This window comes from Nematostella vectensis, chromosome 1, assembly GCF_932526225.1.
Source record: "Nematostella vectensis chromosome 1, jaNemVect1.1, whole genome shotgun sequence".
Taxonomy (NCBI): Eukaryota; Metazoa; Cnidaria; class Anthozoa; order Actiniaria; family Edwardsiidae; genus Nematostella; species Nematostella vectensis.
The window spans coordinates 1352711-1372840 of NC_064034.1; the positions used below are offsets into that span (position 1 = coordinate 1352711).

General features: G+C 41.2%; 2 protein-coding genes across 2 annotated transcripts; both read left to right on the forward strand.

Moving 5' to 3' along the window:
* The first annotated feature begins 1622 nt into the window (after positions 1 to 1622).
* LOC116620382 lies at positions 1623 to 9510 on the forward strand. The gene is made up of 7 exons (XM_048728255.1): positions 1623 to 1777; positions 3251 to 3374; positions 3898 to 3983; positions 8112 to 8210; positions 8319 to 8363; positions 8502 to 8594; positions 8789 to 9510. Exons 1-7 carry the CDS (start codon positions 1700 to 1702, stop codon positions 8975 to 8977), a joined length of 714 nt encoding a protein of 237 aa, XP_048584212.1. The 5' UTR covers positions 1623 to 1699; the 3' UTR covers positions 8978 to 9510.
* A 5538-nt stretch (positions 9511 to 15048) lies between these two features.
* LOC116620377 lies at positions 15049 to 17960 on the forward strand. Its single transcript, XM_032386189.2, has 4 exons — positions 15049 to 15226; positions 15854 to 15914; positions 16647 to 16865; positions 17460 to 17960. Exons 3-4 carry the CDS (start codon positions 16700 to 16702, stop codon positions 17870 to 17872), a joined length of 579 nt encoding a protein of 192 aa, XP_032242080.1. The 5' UTR covers positions 15049 to 15226; positions 15854 to 15914; positions 16647 to 16699; the 3' UTR covers positions 17873 to 17960.
* Positions 17961 to 20130: the final 2170 nt, after the last annotated feature.

Below are 20130 nucleotides of genomic sequence, written 5' to 3' on the forward strand. Positions count from 1 at the left end.
GCAGCCAAAAATAGAGTAAATGTATGAGACATCTAAAATACAGAAGAAAATTTATTGAAAGGGCATTTTGCCCCCCCCCCCCCCCCTGTTAAAAATCCTGGCTATGCCGCTGGGGCAAGCTCTTTTCAGTAGCACTTTCAGGCTTTTTCTCAACTTTCATTTTTTTAAGATTGCATTAATTTCTTCAAAGGAATGGAGCCCGATCTCTAACTTTTATTATTTGTTTTACATCTTTTGTAAGTTTTCTGACAGAACTCCTGTAGTAACTTTGCATGCTAGTATTTGTTTGAGCATCTTGAACATAACAATTAAGCATACAAATACAAGAGTCTGAGGTCACAGCAGCTTTGTGATTTGACTACTGTTGTCAATAATTAGCAGGCTCACTGGCCTTTTGTGACAAGTTTCCACCCATCTTGGGCACAATATTATATTCCCGCCATGTTAGGCATTGGGTCAGCTGATTTTCAGATTTTTATAGCATTTGTATAGCATTGAATAGTATTTGTATAATTAATTGATTTCGATTGTATCGGATGATCGATATTAATCGATACTCACAAAATTCTTCCCAATAAAGGCTATCGATTTTGTCGGTACCTATCGATCTGTGCAATAATTTTCTTGATAAGCACCTGATATATAAAACGCTGAGGCTCAAATTTTCCAAAATATAAGAACATTCTCATACCACGTAGCGGGTTGACCAACCGGTTAGAAGCCAACCCGCTGTAGCAGGTTGAGCGTCAACTCGTTACAGCGGGTTGAGAACCTTCAAGCTCCTATAGTACACTATCGTCCCCAAGCCGCTGTAGCGGGTTGACCAACCGGTTAGAAGCCAACCCGCTGTAGCAGGTTGAGTGTCAACCCGTTACAGCGGGTTGAGAACCTTCAAGCTCCTATAGTATACTATGGTCCCCAAGCCGCTGTAGCGGGTTGACCAACCGGTTAGAAGCCAACCCGCTGTAGCAGGTTGAGTGTCCACCCGTTACAGCGGGTTGAGAACCTTCAAGTTCCTGTAGTATACTATGGTCCCCAAGCCGCTGTAGCGGCTGTAGCAAGCTGGAGGCTTCTAACCGGTTGGTCAACCCGCTACAGCGGCTTGCTTTTTTTGCCATTTTTAACCATCTGTAAAAAATACCCATTTTTGCCCAGGCTGGTCATTTTCTTATAAATTTTGAACGCACATTTTCTGGTCTATATCTCGTCACGTCCTGTGACATTACCAGCTTCCACCTGTCCACCAATAAAATTGAGATTTGAAAGCGCTAAGGTAAAAGATAGCATTTCTTTTGTAACGTACTCGCTTTCATGATTTCTCGGTGCTTATCGGAGAGATTTAGGGATGATCCGTGAAAATTTAAAGTAAAGTAAAGCACTGCCACACAATTTTGATCATAAGATCATATACATGCAACGATAAATATGGGTGGGTTTTTTTTCACTTTTACTTGGCTTCTGATACACTATACATGATATGAAACGTTGCACGTTTTTTCAAGTTCTGCATTCTTATAGTCTCACTGTATTATCTCCATGACAAAAGAGCAAGGTCGACGAGGAAGTGAATAGTTTAGCGTGCGGCTCATCCTATCGTAGCGCGTCCGCTTTCGCAAGCACGATGACGTAATGCCATACTATTTATGAGCCTGCCGTACTCGCATAGACTCAGACGGTGTTTGCTAACTTCACAGACGAAATGGCTCGGCCAATAATCCGAACGTGTTGTTGTTGTGATCTGCGTACAGGAGCAATTCTTATAGCTTTATTTTCTATGGTAAGTGCCTTGATTCCGATTGTATTTGCTATGGCAGATAATATTATTATACTATTACTTATTTCGTTATTTTTGCCGTCCTTCTCAAATAAGCTGTAAAAATGGCTGTCTGTGATGTCGTTTGATATTTAGATAACATGAAAACAAACTTGAACAGCTGATATTTTAGACACTCTTTTTCTATCCATAAGTTATGTAGTCGTATCTTACGAACAGTTGCTTTCGAATTTGTTATTTTGAGTTGGCTGACAGCCATTTTAAAACCGAATCAACAAAATCTTTCATTGCTCGCCTCTTTTAGGCTATTGTTTTTTTAATATGCTCCATTTGTGTGATTATTTACTATATTCAATTCCAAATTAAGGCCTATAACACTCAATCTTAAAGAAAAGTGCAATTATAATTTCTTTTCTATTGCAAATGCAGTTGAAATCCGAATCCGAACGTTAGAGCCTCTCACAGACTCTCAGGGGCCGTCCACACTAACACGGATTCGTTTGGATCCGTATACTTTTTGATACGTTTAGGCCTTACGTCCACACTAACACGCACGCTGGATTGAGCGAATCCGGATACTTTTGAAAACGCAGTCGAAAGTGAATCAAAATGAATCTGTATAGTACTTTGGCCTGTAGTGTGGACGGTCGAATCTCTATAAAAATGAACCCGATGACGTCATATCGCAGCTGCTCTGAGCACGCGCATATACAAATGACGTTAGCGTTTTCAAACGTTTGAATCTGTGTTAGTGTGGACGGCTGGATCCAGGCGAACACGCTGCGAAAACAATAGTGTGGATGTTAATCAAATGATGCGCTTTCGGCGAAACAAATCCGGATACTTTTGAATCCGTGTTAGTGTGGAGGATCCCTCAATAGCGACGTAACAACCATTACAACATGTAAACATGTATCATAAACATAAAAAACAAAATAAGCAATAAGAGGAAAACTTATGGCACATCCAATCTTCTGTCATATATATATATATATATATATATATATATATATATATATATATATATATATATATATATAAAAATACACCAAAATCTGGAAATCGACTCTGCCAAATTTTCGTCTTTAATAAGACTTCTTCAGGGCAGACTGAAAAAGGTGAATCGTTACAAGCTTATTTACATCAGAATAGTGGCGCGAGACGCAAAAACAAAAATGTTTTTTCTTATTAAAGACGAAAATTTGGCAGAGTCGATTTCCAGATTTTGGTATATATATATATTTTAATCAAACCATAAAAATATATGTCAACAGTAGAAATTCACATCCGGTGCAGCCATTTCTGGGGCGAGCATGCCCTTCCCTTACCATGAAGGAGATTTTACTCATCTCATAAAGGTGGTTAAGAACAGGGAAGGAGTGTGTGCAAATGTGGGTGTGTTTTGGACAGGATGTTATAACCAATCATGCATCCTATTTCTAATTGTTATCACCCAAATCTTAATTTCTCTTACAGGGGATTGCTGGTATTAATATTTACAATGGAATGAAAGCTGTTTGGAATTTAGAAGCAGCTGAATCCAAAATTAAACACCATGGTATCCAAGATGACCTACCAATCCCCTGGAAGTACTATGATGGTAAGATTTGACAGGTTATACGTAATGTGTGGCATTATGTATCAGTGTGACATAATTTGCACATGGACAGGGGTAAACTCTCATTTGGTTTTATGCATTTATGTGACTTAAATGCTAGTTATTATTTTCAATAAATTTTAAACACAGCAGTTGTGTTTAGCTGACAGGTGCTGTATGGTGCAATAGTGGCAATAATTATTTTTTTCAATAAATTTCAAGGGCGTAGCCAGGGGGAGGTCCCTTTTTCTAGCAGCCAAAAAATACAGGAGAAAATGTCTTGAAAGGGCCACTTGGGCCCACTCCTGTTGGGAGGGGGCCCATAATTTTAGGCCACAGACATTTTAAACACAGCAGTTGTGTTTAGCTCACAGGTGATATGGTGCAATAGCGGCACAAATAATGCATGCACTTCCTCTCAGCTCACAAAAAGTAGTGATCCCTCCTCATCAAATTCTTTCTACTTCTTGCAGATTTCACTTGTTTCTTGTGTTGAGTAATTTTAATACTTCTGTACCTTTTTTAGATACTATCAACCTTGGCTGGTCAAATGTGGCATTTTCTGCCTCCAGTATATTTGCAGGGATCGTTTTACTTGTTGGAGCTATCCAGGTATGACATAATGATGTTCCCAAGGATGGTTTCATAAGTATCTTATTGAGGTCACTGATTTTCGATGCTCACCAGGCAATTAATGAACACAAATCCTAAAACCACATATTTCAAATTAGAATCATTCCAAATCATGAAGAAGAATCATTCAAAATCATGAACAGCACCTCCAACATTATGAAGAAAACCAAAAAATGCAAATATTGCATGAAAATATGTCACATTCTGGAACTCCATGAACCCCTCCCCCCATTCCCCTAACACATCTACATCTCTCTACATCTACTTTATTAACTGATAAAACCATGTCGGTATCACATCAGTATAAATAAATACAAGGTAAAAAATATACAGATCTGGAATAATTTACGTAACTTATACAATATATTCATAATTTGTAAAATAAATTTATAAAATAATTTTCAATAAAGTAATTCAATTAAATAATTTAGCTTAATTAATTTATAACTTGAATACTAGAACCACTGGCCATTATCAATTAAATGCTGCTGAAGCTTCTCTTTGAATTTGCCCTTTTCTTTTATGTCGGTAATTGAACCTGGTAAATTGTTCCAAAATTTTATAGACCACGGGAAAAAGCTATTTGCATGCTGGTTGCACTTGGAATGTGTTCTATGGAAGCGCTTGGAGTTGCCATTCCTTGAATGCCGGTCCATCGGAACCAAGAAGGGCTCTCTCTCAATGTCCACAGTTCCATAAACAACCTGATGGAACATGGACATTCGAGAGAGAGTCCGTCTGCCCTCAAGGGATGGCCACTCCAGCTCTCTTAGCATGTTTGTTACGACCCCTGGCTCCCTCAAATAATTATTATAGCAAACTCTGGCTGCAGTCCTCTGCACCATATCAAGGCGGTGTTTATCCTTTTGGAGATGCGGGTACCAGGCAGAGTTTGCATATTCAAGCTTCGGTCTAACTAGACTGCAATAGAGTTTAGACTTGCAGTCTACCGAGGCTGTTCTAAAATTTCTTCTAATGACCCCAAGGGTCTGATTTGCACTAGATGTAATTTGTGCGATGTGTTTATCCCATTTTAAATCCCCTGAGAGTAGTACTCCTAGATAGGAGTGATGGTAAACCCTCTCTAGAATCCTGTTGTTAAGTATATAGGGATGGTCTGGAATTTTCGCTCTGCTTGTGGAGAAGCACATAGTGTGGCATTTCTCCACATTAAAGGCCATTTGCCAATCCCTCTCCCATCTATTTAGAGCATCAAGATCGTTTTGTAAAGCTAGGCTGTCATTTGAGCCATCAATAGTGCGATATAAAAGGCAGTCATCTGCAAAAAGCCTAATAGTTGACGAGATATTTAGAGGGAGATCATTTACAAAAAGCAGGAACAAAAGTGGTCCTAAAACTGTTCCTTGTGGTACACCAGAGGTAACAGAGCATTGACTGGATGTTGCACCCTCTAGTGTTACACACTGATCTCTGGGTGAGGAAATCTTCCATCCAGGTCAGCAAGCTACCCCTGATGCCATAATAGCTTAATTTGTAAAGAAGTCGTCTATGCGGCACTCGGTCAAAGGCCTTTGAAAAATCTAAGATAAAAGCATCAACCCGTTTCCCTTGATTTATGGCGCTTACTAAGTCATGGCATGTTATAATTAATTGTGTTTCACAGTTCCTCCTTTTACGGAAACCATGTTGAAAATCGCTAAGTATGCCATGCTGCTCCAAATGTTGCCAAACATGGTGGCATATTACATGCTCCAAGATTTTGCAAGTAACAGATGTAAGGGAAACGGGTCGATAGTTATTTGGTGATGATCTTTTACCTTTTTTAAAAATTGGCACTACATTGGCAATTTTCCAGTCCATGGGTAATTTTCCCTGATCTAAGGACTGTTGGAAAAGTTGTGTATATAGGGGTGCCAACTCTTGGGATAATTCCTTTAAAATACGAGTTGGCAATTTATCAGGCCCCCCAGCCTTATTTGAATCAAGTGAATTCAAAAGCTTCTGAACACCATTTGAGGTGACTATGATTTTACCCATTTCTGGGCTTGATGAATTTGGATTTAAGCTTGGTGCTGTACTAGAGTCCTCTTTAGTAAAAATAGAGAAAAAATAACCATTGAGGACATTTGCTTTGTCTAGGCTATTTGAAACAGCAATATTATGCTGGTTATGAAGTAGGTTAATACCCATGTTATCTTGCCTTTTTGATTTCACAAATCTCCAAAATTTCTTAGGTTGTTCTCTTTGAGAGGACCCTAGCAAATTATTTATATAATCTCCATATGATTTATTTAGCTTATATCTATAGGCTTTCCGAGTTTGTCTAAATTTCCTTTTGTCACTTTCCAAACCTGTACGTTTCTGGGTGTTATACAATCTCTGGACTTTTCTTTTGAGTTTGTTTAGATTGTGAGTAAACCAAGGGAGATTGTACCTACTTGAGGACATTTTAGCAGGGATATATTCCTCCATAAGAGAAGAAAGTTTTCCTTTTAACATGTCCCAGTTTTCCTGCAATGATCGAACAGTGAAGTTTGTGAAATAAACAGAGCTAAACTCTAGTAGGTCCCTTTTCATGTCAACAAAGTTCCCTTTTGAATACAGAAAGATCTTCCTCCTGATCGGGCGTGCCAGCTTTGGTGTAACTAAGGTTTGTATCTCCACACATCCATGGTCTCCCATTGCAGGTTTGGCATGTACTGAGTCAACAAGGGTGCTATTTGTTGTAAAAAGCAGGTCAAGGATCTTATCACCACGGGTAGGCTTATCTACCACTTGCTCCAAACTATAAATGCTGCACATCTCCAGTAGCTTCTCGCAAGCTGTGACGTGACGGCTTCCTCTTGCAATGGTGTTTGTTTCCCAGCATATGTCTCCTCCAAGGTTGAAATCACCTCCGAGATATATAACTGAATTTCCAGACTTCCTCTGTAGCTTTGAAAGGGAGCGGTCTAACTCATCAAGTGCCTCACAAGAACTGTCAGGGTTGTAAAAAGCTCCAATATATACATGTTTCCTTCTGTTAATAGAGACTTTAATCCAAACTGTTTCGCAGTCTGAGTTAAGTTCGTAAAGCTCATGACAGCTGAGATCCTTGACTGCTAATAGGACTCCCCCATATCCATCCGGTCTATCCTTCCGAAATACTGAGTAATTTGAAGGGAAGAATTCACAGGTTTTAACACTGGGATTCAACCAGGTCTCAGTTCCAATTACTATATCTGGACTCTCAGTTGCTAGGAAAGCTTGAAATTCACAGTTCTTATTCTTTAGGCTCTGGAAGTTGATGTTAAATACCTTCAGGCCTTGTTTATGGCGTGGTCGTGAGCTCTTGCGAGCATGTTCCAACACAGAACTCGTAGAGGAATTTCTTGGTGTAGTTTTAGCAACTGGGGACGAAGTTTGACTTGGAAGAAAATTGAAGGAGTTTGAGAGCTCCAATGTTGAAGCGCTTAACAGAGTCTCAGAGAAATTGGAAGCGTCACACTTGGGGCAAAGCCATAGGCAGGACGAATTTGCCAAGGACTCGTACGATGGTATGCTAATGTCCATACATTTCGCATGGTTCCAGATGTTACACGAGTCACATTGAAGACCACGTTGGTTTGACTTCACAGGCTTCTTGCATAGGCCACATGGATATTTCCAAGCTGGTCCTGGATTAAGGCTAATGTCTCCACAGAGGAGAAGGAGACCACATAGTAGTCTTGCACGTGTTGGAGGAGAATCCAAGATGGCGGAACCAGGCCGACCATTTACTCTTATTCTTCCAGAAAACGAGGTTAAAAATGCTTCTTGGCCTACATATTGTTGATAAATCAGTCCTGGGTGTATTAAAAAGTTTTCGGGACTGTCAAAGTCCAATTTAGAACTTAAAAGAAGGGCTAAAAACAAAATTTCAAGCGGAGCTTCGAATGGACCAGCCATCCCGCTGGTTCTGGTTATTTAACGTAAACGTACATTTGAGCACAAGTCTTTTGTCATTCGAGTGCCTGATTAATTACATAAACCGATAAATGTAGAGTAAGAGATTTGTTATGCTTTCCTACCTTTTTTTCAAGAGATATATCTTGCTGATATATCTTGCTGATCTTCGTTGACATGTACATTTTTCGCAAATATTTAAAACACTTTTTCTTTTCTTAGCGGCATGTCTGGAAGCTGAATGCCTGGCTTGTTTGGACAGCAATTGTTTTGCTCTATCACCTTGCTGTCTCAATCTTCTTTCTATCCATTTGGAAAGGGGTATGTTTTTGTTGTTGTTTATTTTGGCAAAGTTCTATATAACAGTGCGAATATCTGTCTTCCTCTTTGTTCAATATGCATATTGACCTTGTATTGATTGTTCAACAGGTTCCATTATTCATGTATGGACTCATAGTTGATCTGGTCATTGCAGTAAGTTTGTGACTTTCTCCACAATTACTTAGAAAATGTCCCTATTTTGTTTGATAGTTTATGATATACACATGTTTTAAACTGCTGCCATAAAGGTGGTGTCTCTGTTACATTTGTTTCTGTTATTATGTTCAACAGGTTTACTTTCTCCTTGTTGTGTACTCTTTCAAGCAGCAAATCCTTGAACAAGAGCAGAATCCTAATGCTGGTCTGCATATGCAGGGTGTCGTTGTAAGTCTATTAATTACTGTAGAATCTCTAACAAATCTCATGAGACTTTTTTTGTAGGAGAAGGGGGCTTATTGGAGAAAGGGGCTTATTTCAAATTTTTGGCTCTTTTTTTTTGCTTATGGAATTCTTTATGCTTAGTTTATCATTGATTAATTTTTAACTCATGAAAAATCTTTGTATACTTGTTATCACAGATCGCTATGCCCCCTGGCTCAAATCCAGCACTAATGCAGACCTACCCCAGCAACTATCCATCACAATACCCTCCACCATACAACCAGCTGGGTGCAGGGGCAGTGCCTCCACCCTACTCTACCCAGACGCCACCTCCTTACAACACACAACAAGCTCCAGAGGCACCACAGAAAGTCAGGCTTTATTGAGCGCAACCATTTGGCATCTTAGGGGTTAGTACGTCATGTATTCCATGAACTGGTGCTCCCTAGCCCTAACCAAACATGAAGTACTGACTACAAGTTATAGCATAAAGTACCGACTGTGGGATCTTACATGACAGGACAAGAACATTTGTTCGCTTTATTCAGGGGATAGCATAGGGTCCCCTATATTCCATTAATAAATGTGTGGTAGGTGCATGCATTTAAAGAGGTTCCTTGTTTAGTGGGTTAGAGCAGGGCTCTGAGACACAAGTATGGGTATTTTGGGAAATAATGTGAAACCTGGAGATTCACCATAGCACCTTTTTAAAATTTGCACGTTAAGTTTTTAATATTAAAAGTGAACATCTTTGAAAAGATATCCTTTAGAATATCTCAGAAAAGTCAAATTAATTAAAGATTGCTGAACCAAAAAAAATTTTGTAAAAAGGAGGATAGCAAAATTATTTAGCATGAAACTGTAAAATTTTCAGTTCAACTGTCGAACTTATATTGTAAATAAAGTAATCAACATTTTACCTTTTCCTTTTTTGTGTACTATTTGATGGCCATGGGGTGGGGTGGTGTTGGGGTGGGGTGGGGATGAGGTGGGGATGAGGTGGGGGGATTGTGCACCCTCCTGGGCACGCACCCTGCCCATGGCACTGCATAGTACTCATCACGCTACAACTCGCTACAGACTATTATACAAGATGTAGTACTCATCACGCTACAACTCGCTACAGACTATTATACAAGATGTAGTACTCATCACGCTACAACTCGCAACAGACTGTATTATACAAGTTGTGGTACTCGTCACGCTACAACTCGCTACAGACTGTATTATACAAGATGTAGTACTCATCACGCTACAACTCGCTACAGATTGTATTATACAAGTTGTAGTACTCGTCACGCTACAACTCGCTACAGACTGTATTATACAAGTTGTAGTACTCATCACGCTACAACTCGCTACAGGCTGTATTATACAAATTGTAGTACTCATCACGCTACAACTCGCAACAGACTGTATTATACAAGTTGTAGTACTCGTCACGCTACAACTCGCTACAGACTGTATTATACAAGTTGTAGTACTTATCACGCTACAACTCGCTACAGACTGTATTATACAAGTTGTAGTACTTATCTCGCTACAGACTGTATTATACAAGTTGTAGTACTCATCACGCTACAACTCGCTACAGACTGTATTATACAAGTTGTAGTACTCGTCACGCTACAACTCGCTACAGGCTGTATTATACAAGTTGTAGTACACGTCACGCTATAACTCGCTACAGACTGTATTATACAAGTTGTAGTACTCGTCACGCTACAACTCGCTACAGGTTGTATTATACAAGTTGTAGTACTCATCACGCTACAACTCGCTACAGACTGTATTATACAAGTTGTAGTACTCGTCACGCTACAACTCGCAACAGATTGTATTATACAAGTTGTAGTACTCGTCACGCTACAACTCGCAACAGACTGTATTATACAAGTTGTAGTACTCGGCACGCTACAACTCGCTACAGGCTGTATTATACAAGTTGTAGTACTCGTCACGCTACAACTCGCTACAGGCTGTATTATACAAGTTGTACTACTCATAACGCTACAACTCGCAACAGACTGTATTATACAAGTTGTAGTACTCGTCACGCTACAACTCGCTACAGACTGTATTATACAAGTTGTAGTACTTATCACGCTACAACTCGCTACAGACTGTATTATACAAGTTGTAGTACTTATCACGCTACAACTCGCTACAGACTGTATTATACAAGTTGTAGTACTCGGCACGCTACAACTCGCTACAGGCTGTATTATACAAGTTGTAGTACTCATCACGCTACAACTCGCTACAGGCTGTATTATACAAGTTGTACTACTCATAACGCTACAACTCGCAACAGACTGTATTATACAAGTTGTAGTACTCGTCACGCTACAACTCGCTACAGACTGTATTATACAAGTTGTAGTACTTATCACGCTACAACTCGCTACAGACTGTATTATACAAGTTGTAGTACTTATCACGCTACAACTCGCTACAGACTGTATTATACAAGTTGTAGTACTCATCACGCTACAACTCGCTACAGACTGTATTATACAAGTTGTAGTACTCGTCACGCTACAACTCGCTACAGGCTGTATTATACAAGTTGTAGTACACGTCACGCTATAACTCGCTACAGACTGTATTATACAAGTTGTAGTACTCGTCACGCTACAACTCGCTACAGGTTGTATTATACAAGTTGTAGTACTCATCACGCTACAACTCGCTACAGACTGTATACAAGTTGTAGTACTCGTCACGCTACAACTCGCAACAGATTGTATTATACAAGTTGTAGTACTCGTCACGCTACAACTCGCAACAGACTGTATTATACAAGTTGTAGTACTCGGCACGCTACAACTCGCTACAGGCTGTATTATACAAGTTGTAGTACTCGTCACGCTACAACTCGCTACAGGCTGTATTATACAAGTTGTAGTACTTATCACGCTACAACTCGCTACAGACTGTATTATACAAGTTGTAGTACTCATCACGCTACAACTCGCTACAGACTGTATTATACAAGTTGTAGTACTCATCACGCTACAACTCGCAACAGACTGTATTATACAAGTTGCAGTACTCGTCACGCTACAACTCGCTACAGGCTGTATTATACAAGTTGTAGTACTCATCACGCTACAACTCGCTACAGACTGTACTATACAAGTTGCAGTACTCGTCACGCTACAACTCGCTACAGGCTGTATTATACAAGATGTAGTACTCATCACGCTACAACTCGCTACAGGCTGTATTATACAAGTTGTAGTACTCAACACGCTACAACTCGCTACAGACTGTATTATACAAGTTGTAGTACTCGTCACGCTACAACTCGCTACAGACTGTATTATACAAGTTGTAGTACTCATCACGCTACAACTCGCTACAGGTTGTATTATACAAGTTGTAGTACTTATCACGCTACAACTCGCTACAGACTGTATTATACAAGTTGTAGTACTCATCACGCTACAACTCGCTACAGACTGTATTATACAAGTTGTAGTACTTAACACGCTACAACTCGCTACAGACTGTATTATACAAGTTATAGTACTCGTCACGCTACAACTCGCTACAGACTGTATTATACAAGTTGTAGTACTCATCACGCTACAACTCGCAACAGACTGTATTATACAAGTTGTAGTACTCGGCACGCTACAACTCGCTACAGGCTGTATTATACAAGTTGTAGTACTCGTCACGCTACAACTCGCAACAGACTGTATTATACAAGTTGTAGTACTCGGCACGCTACAACTCGCTACAGGCTGTATTATACAAGTTGTAGTACTCGTCACGCTACAACTCGCTACAGGCTGTATTATACAAGTTGTAGTACTCGTCACGCTACAACTCGCAACAGACTGTATTATACAAGTTGTAGTACTCATCACGCTACAACTCGCAACAGATTGTTTTATACAAGTTGTAGTACTCGTCACGCTACAACTCGCAACAGACTGTATTATACAAGTTGTAGTACTCGTCACGCTACAACTCGCTACAGGCTGTATTATACAAGTTGTAGTACTCGTCACGCTACAACTCGCTACAGACTGTATTATACAAGTTGTAGTACTCGTCACGCTACAACTCGCTACAGGCTGTATTATACAAGTTCTAGTACTCGTCACGCTACAACTCGCTACAGGCTGTATTATACAAGTTGTAGTACTCGTTACGCTACAACTCGCTACAGACTGTATTATACAAGTTGTAGTACTTAACACGCTACAACTCGCTACAGACTGTATTATACAAGTTGTAGTACTCATCACGCTACAACTCGCTACAGACTGTATTATACAAGTTGTAGTACTCATCACGCTACAACTCGCTACAGGCTGTATTATACAAGTTGTAGTACTCATCACGCTACAACTCGCTACAGACTGTATTATACAAGTTGCAGTACTCGTCACGCTACAACTCGCTACAGGCTGTATTATACAAGATGTAGTACTCATCACGCTACAACTCGCTACAGGCTGTATTATACAAGTTGTAGTACTCGTCACGCTACAACTCGCTACAGACTGTATTATACAAGTTGTAGTACTCGTCACGCTACAACTCGCTACAGACTGTATTATACAAGTTGTAGTACTCGTCACGCTACAACTCGCTACAGACTGTATTATACAAGTTGTAGTACTCGTCACGCTACAACTCGCTACAGACTGTATTATACAAGTTGTAGTACTCGTCACGCTACAACTCGCTACAGGCTGTATTATACAAGATGTAGTACTCATCACGCTACAACTCGCTACAGGCTGTATTATACAAGTTGTAGTACTTAACACGCTACAACTCGCTACAGGTTGTATTATACAAGTTGTAGTACTTAACACGCTACAACTCGCTACAGACTGTATTATACAAGTTGTAGTACTCGTCACGCTACAACTCGCTACAGACTGTATTATACAAGTTGTAGTACTCATCACGCTACAACTCGCTACAGGTTGTATTATACAAGTTGTAGTACTTATCACGCTACAACTCGCTACAGACTGTATTATACAAGTTGTAGTACTCATCACGCTACAACTCGCTACAGGTTGTATTATACAAGTTGTAGTACTTAACACGCTACAACTCGCTACAGACTGTATTATACAAGTTGTAGTACTTAACACGCTACAACTCGCTACAGGTTGTATTATACAAGTTGTAGTACTAACATGCTACAAGTTGTAGCCTGTAGCGAGTTGTAGCGTGACGAGTACTACAACTTGTATAATACAGTCTGTAGCGAGTTGTAGCGTGACGAGTACTACAACTTGTATAATACAGTCTGTAGCGAGTTGTAGCGTGATGAGTACTACAACTTGTATAATACAGTCAGTAGCGAGTTGTAGCGTGACGAGTACTACAACTTGTATAATAGTCTGTAGCGAGTTGTAGCGTGACGAGTACTACAACTTGTATAATACAGTCTGTAGCGAGTTGTAGCGTGTTAAGTACTACAACTTGTATAATACAGTCTGTAGCGAGTTGTAGCGTGATGAGTACTACAACTTGTATAATACAGTCAGTAGCGAGTTGTAGCGTGACGAGTACTACAACTTGTATAATAGTCTGTAGCGAGTTGTAGCGTGTTAAGTACTACAACTTGTATAATACAGTCTGTAGCGAGTTGTAGCGTGATGAGTACTACATCTTGTATAATACAGTCTGTAGCGAGTTGTAGCGTTATGAGTAGTACAACTTGTATAATACAGCCTGTAGCGAGTTGTAGCGTGACGAGTACTACAACTTGTATAATACAGCCTGTAGCGAGTTGTAGCGTGACGAGTACTACAACTTGTATAATACAGTCTGTAGCGAGTTGTAGCGTGATGAGTACTACAACTTGTATAATACAGTCTGTAGCGAGATAAGTACTACAACTTGTATAATACAGTCTGTAGCGAGTTGTAGCGTGTTAAGTACTACAACTTGTATAATACAGTCTGTAGCGTGTTGTAGCGTGTTAAGTACTACAACTTGTATAATACAACCTGTAGCGAGTTGTAGCGTGATGAGTACTACAACTTGTATAATACAGTCTGTAGCGAGTTGTAGCGTGACGAGTACTACAACTTGTATAATACAGTCTGTAGCGAGTTGTAGCGTGTTAAGTACTACAACTTGTATAATACAACCTGTAGCGAGTTGTAGCGTGTTAAGTACTACAACTTGTATAATACAGTCTGTAGCGAGTTGTAGCGTGATGAGTACTACATCTTGTATAATACAGTCTGTAGCGAGTTGTAGCGTGATAAGTACTACAACTTGTATAATACAACCTATAGCGAGTTGTAGCGTGTTGAGTACTACAACTTGTATAATACAGTCTGTAGCGAGTTGTAGCGTGATAAGTACTACAACTTGTATAATACAGCCTGTAGCGAGTTGTAGCATGATTAAGTGCTACAACTTGTATAATACAGCACATCACGAGTGTCATATTACTCTGCACCAGTCCGCCGTTATTTTTTTTACGTTGGTCGGTTTCGGCCCTCACTCCCCTGTGGCTACGAGACAAGGATCCGGTGGCGACTACGCAGAGACTTGCCATCGAAGAACTGGCTTTTCTCTGGCAAAAAAAGCCACGTTGGGAAGTCGCCAGAGCCCGTATCTGTTAGATCTACTGGAAGAGGGAGGTAAGAGCTATCTGCACTGCAAAGCAAATGTTGACGCATCTCTAAATCAAAAAACCTTGATAAAAATTATAGAAAAATATCAATAAAGGTTTAGCGAACAATTTTTAGCTAAGATTAAGCGGGAAACCCTATTCAATGCGGTGTTTTGTCATTTCATGTGCCATTTTATACAGGAACGCATAATTTCTATAGTCAAATATTAAGATTTTTGCAGCTTCCACGATCGTTAATCGTTATTTGAACCCGTCAATAGTATCTAGATTTCACTTCGGTTCATTGCAAATCTACCATGTCTTTCTGGGTTTCTGTCTTACACAATTTTATGTTTAACTAGTGCATGTTTTTTTTTCGTTTTATACTTTGGTTTTATATTTTGGTTGCGTTTTATTTTATAGTTTCAGCATTATTTTGTTTATGTTTGGTAATATTATACTTTCAGGAAGAGATCGATATTGTGTTACGCACCTGATATTCGCTGGTTCTACGTAACTACTAGAGTTTAATCTCATTGGTGTACCGAAATGCACAGCCCTACACTTCATACAAACACAAGCTTTATCCATAGCAAGAGTAAATTTGCCTCGCTTTTCTCATTTGCATCTTCCTTCTTGTTGACAATGTTTTCAGGAGTTCAGCTGGACAGGGAACCGAAAGAACTATGGTACTGCTAGCCATAGAAAACTAAGAGGTATTATATATAGATACAAGCTTGACTCACTGTATAATCGCGGAATATCCCCCCTGGGAAACCTAGATATTTTAATTGCTTATCAATGCAGTCATTTTACTACAGGGTATGAATATTTTTAAAGGGTCTAATAGTGCCGATACAAAAAAGAATTCCCTACTCTATTTTGATTCGATTTCACTTAAAAACTTAAAAAGTCTTTGAATAATGAAGACCTATCTCTCCCAGTGACGGAGTTTGAGAAGGAAATTTCCCAGAGAGAAAGATTGAGCAGATTAAGTATAGAAATGTTTAAAGGGATGTAGCCTAAAATGGTGCAAAAAGGACCTTCGAGGCAAGGAATTTGGGGACTTCGCCAACGCGAACTCGCTTATTTACGAAATAAATCCTTTGTAGCTACGAGGCGACTAGGTAGTAAAGGTTCTTTGTAGCTACGAGGATACTAGGTAGTAAAGGTCCTTTGTAGCTACGAGGAGACTAGGTAGTAAAGGTCCTTTGTAGCTACGAGGAGACTAGGTAGTAAAGGTCCTTTGTAGCTACGAGGAGACTAGGTAGTAAAGGTCCTTTGTAGCTACGAGGAGACTAGGTAGTAAAGGACTACACGGAGGGTGGGGGGAGGGGGACTGGAATGCCGAATAAGCTATTATACTTAGCTCATCTTATTGTTTTCGATCCAACTCCTGTAATATTGTACTATGCATATTACCCTAATACTCTATATTATTTCTGTAGCCACAACTTCATTCGAAAGACTGGCCTTGCTGAGCTCAGCGGTATTCCATAAGATGTCGTGGAGGGTCTCCCGCCATTCCAGGACTACCCCTGATAGAGGCCTGCTACGACTTTTTATTGTACTGGTGGTGGAGCTGGACGCCACGAGTTGCAATCTGCTGTATGCTCAGTGCCTGGTGAAAAGGCTACGTGACTTGGACCATCACATCGCGCTATTTGGTACGTGTGGAAATGTTCAGGGAATGCTTATTCCTCATAGTCCCTTCGCTTATTTATGCTTGGCGCCTGCCGTATGAGGTCCAATCCTCTTTATATTCCCGCGCTGATCCTCTTGATATTCCCGCGCTGATCCTCTTGATATTCCCGCGCTGATCAACTGCGCTGACCGGAGGGATCCGATGACAGAAAATTCTCGCGACACGAAAGGTTTCTGCCTTTCGAACTCACTTTTAGTTTCAAAAGCTCGCTATTATTCTTAGGCTGTTAGCATCTGAGTTAGCGATTTCGTAGCGCTCGCATGAGTCGTTCATCAAAAATAAAGATCAATAGAAAACGCTCTTTCCAGAGACAAGTCCGCTGATAAATGAATGACTCATCACTTGTTTTTAGGAAGCGTACTTTTTGCGTCACTTATTTTATGTCATAAAGGACCTTTTTAGTGACTTCATCGCAAGAGTTTGGTGCGCTTTTCTGACAATTCTAACAGTTGCTATTACTTATTGCTTTACGGCAATTCTATTAATTGCTATCACTTATTGCTTTACGTCAATACCAACAGGTTGTATCTCTTATTAAGACTCTCTTTGTTCTAAGGTTACAGCAACGACAAACCGCACCTGCTTCTAGAGGAGCCTTCATATGAATCTCAAGGTATCTTATCCAGTCCTCCCCAGTCCCCAATCGTGGTTCTCCAAGCGCGATTGAGGCGAGCCGACGCAGTCCTGGTGATCACTCCAAACACTGTTCATGAATTATCCTTTCCACTCTCCCAGTTCGAGCAGGGCGATCGCTTCTTTAACGGACATACGTATAGTTGGCATAGCAACGGGGTCACTTGTGTTTTGCTTGGCGGATGGATCAATCGAAGAGAGGTGGCTATAGAGCTTCGGGCTATTTTTGCTAGTTCGGATTTTCCGAGTCTGTCCCGAGTGCTTCCCGGACCGAAGTATCTTGACAAGGTGTATACTGTAGACGGAAATGCTGAGACTCCGGGTCCTTGTATTTAGACTCTGTTGGCCTGTTGAATCATACGTGGACTTATATTTCTTTCATGGATGGACATTAAAGCTGATTAAAGCAGCTCTATAAAATGAACAAGATAACGCGAGTCTTTTATCTATCTATGGCTCTTATCACTTTTGGATTCTATGGGAAACTATAGGAACATTAAAATGTGGTGTGTATGTCCTGCCAGGGGGGGGGGGGGGGGGAGATGCAGGTGCTTTCACAGGGAGGAGGCGGGGATGCAGCAAGATGACGATACGTTGACTGTTTTTTTTTTATAACCTTTTCCCCTTCATTCCAGCCGGGGTTAGAGCGTGTGCTGTAATGCATATGATATCTGGGTGTAATATATGGTGTAGTGTATTATGGATGTGTGTAGGTTATTCATACGATTTATTGCGGTGAAGAGTGTAATGTATCGCAGGAAGTGGTGTATAGTGCACTGTAAAGGGGGGGGGGGGAGGAAGGGGTGTATAGTGCACTGTAAAGGTGGGGAGGAAGGGATGTATAGTGCACTGTAAAGGGGGGAGGAAGGGATGTATAGTGCACTGTAAAGGGGGGGAGGAAGGGGTGTATAGTGCACTGTAAAGGGGGGGGGGGGAGGAAGGGATGTATAGTGCACTGTAAAGGGGGGAGGAAGGGATGTATAGTGCACTGTAAAGGGGGGGAGGAAGGGATGTATAGTGCACTGTAAAGGTGGGAGGAAGGGATGTATAGTGCACTGTAAAGGGGGGAGGAAGGGATGTATAGTGCACTGTAAAGGTGGGGAGGAAGGGATGTATAGTGCACTGTAAAGGGGGGGGAAGGGATGTATAGTGCACTGTAAAGGGGGGGAGGAAGGGGTGTATAGTGCACTGTAAAGGGGGGAGGAAGGGGTGTATAGTGCACTGTAAAGGGGGGAGGAAGGGATGTATAGTGCACTGTAAAGGGGGGAGGAAGGGATGTATAGTGCACTGTAAAGGGGGGAGGAAGGGTGTATAGTGCACTGTAAAGGGGGGGAGGAAGGGATGTATAGTGCACTGTAAAGGTGGGAGGAAGGGATGTATAGTGCACTGTAAAGGGGGGGAGGAAGGGATGTATAGTGCACTGTAAAGGTGGGAGGAAGGGGTGTATAGTGCACTGTAAAGGGGGGAGGAAGGGGTGTATAGTGCACTGTAAAGGGGGGAGGAAGGGATGTATAGTGCACTGTAAAGGGGGGGGGAAGGGGTGTATAGTGCACTGTAAAGGGGGGAGGAAGGGATGTATAATGCACTGTAAAGGGGGGGGGAAGGGGTGTATAGTGCACTGTAAAGGGGGGAGGAAGGGATGTATAGTGCACTGTAAAGGTGGGGAGGAAGGGATGTATAGTGCACTGTAAAGGGGGGGAGGAAGGGATGTATAGTGCACTGTAAAGGGGGGGAGGGATGTATAGTGCACTGTAAAGGGGGGAGGAAGGGATGTATAATGCACTGTAAAGGGGGGAGGAAGGGATGTATAGTGCACTGTAAAGGGGGGGGGAGGAAGGGATGTGTAGTGCACTGTAAAGGGGGGGGGAGGAAGGGATGTATAGTGCACTGTAAAGGGGGGAGGAAGGGATGTATAGTGCACTGTAAAGGGGGGGGGAGGAAGGGATGTATAGTGCACTGTAAAGGGGGGAGGAAGGGATGTATAGTGCACTGTAAAGGTGGGGAGGAAGGAGTGTAGGGGAGGAAGGGATGTATAGTGCACTGTAAAGGGGGGAGGAAGGGATGTATAATGCACTGTAAAGGTGGGGAGGAAGGGATGTATAGTGCACTGTAAAGGGGGGAGGAAGGGATGTATAGTGCACTGTAAAGGGGGGAGGAAGGGATGTATAGTGCACTGTAAAGGGGGGAAGAAGGAGTGTAGGGGAGGAAGGGATGTATAGTGCACTGTAAAGGGGGGAGGAAGGGATGTATAATGCACTGTAAAGGTGGGGAGGAAGGGATGTATAGTGCACTGTAAAGGTGGGGAGGAAGGGATGTATAGTGCACTGTAAAGGGGGGAAGAAGGAGTGTAGGGGAGGAAGGGGTGTATAGTGCACTGTAAAGGGGGGGGGAGGAAGGGGTGTATAGTGCACTGTAAAGGGGGGGGGGGAGTACATGATATGTATGTAAAGTGGTGTGGTATGCGATGTAAATGTGTATGTTGTACATGGTGTCATGTAAGTCGTTCGCGTCCTTCGTGTAAAATATAACACCAAGTTCTTTTGAAGGTGGGAGCATCCATGCACTGGGCACAACACAAAATCGCTCTGCCATCA

What these genes read in the sequence shown, in the direction of transcription:
- LOC116620382 (XM_048728255.1), top strand. Translation starts at nt 1,700, where the DNA reads ATGGCTCGGCCAATAATCCGAACGTGTTGTTGTTGTGATCTGCGTACA. An exon ending in TTATAGCTTTATTTTCTATG is followed by an intron (nt 1,778 to 3,250) that starts GTAAGTGCCTTG and finishes TTTCTCTTACAG; the next exon opens with GGGATTGCTGGTATTAATAT. An exon ending in TTCTATCCATTTGGAAAGGG is followed by an intron (nt 8,211 to 8,318) that starts GTATGTTTTTGT and finishes ATTGTTCAACAG; the next exon opens with GTTCCATTATTCATGTATGG.
- LOC116620377 (XM_032386189.2), top strand. Translation starts at nt 16,700, where the DNA reads ATGTCGTGGAGGGTCTCCCGCCATTCCAGGACTACCCCTGATAGAGGC. An exon ending in CCATCACATCGCGCTATTTG is followed by an intron (nt 16,866 to 17,459) that starts GTACGTGTGGAA and finishes CTTTGTTCTAAG; the next exon opens with GTTACAGCAACGACAAACCG.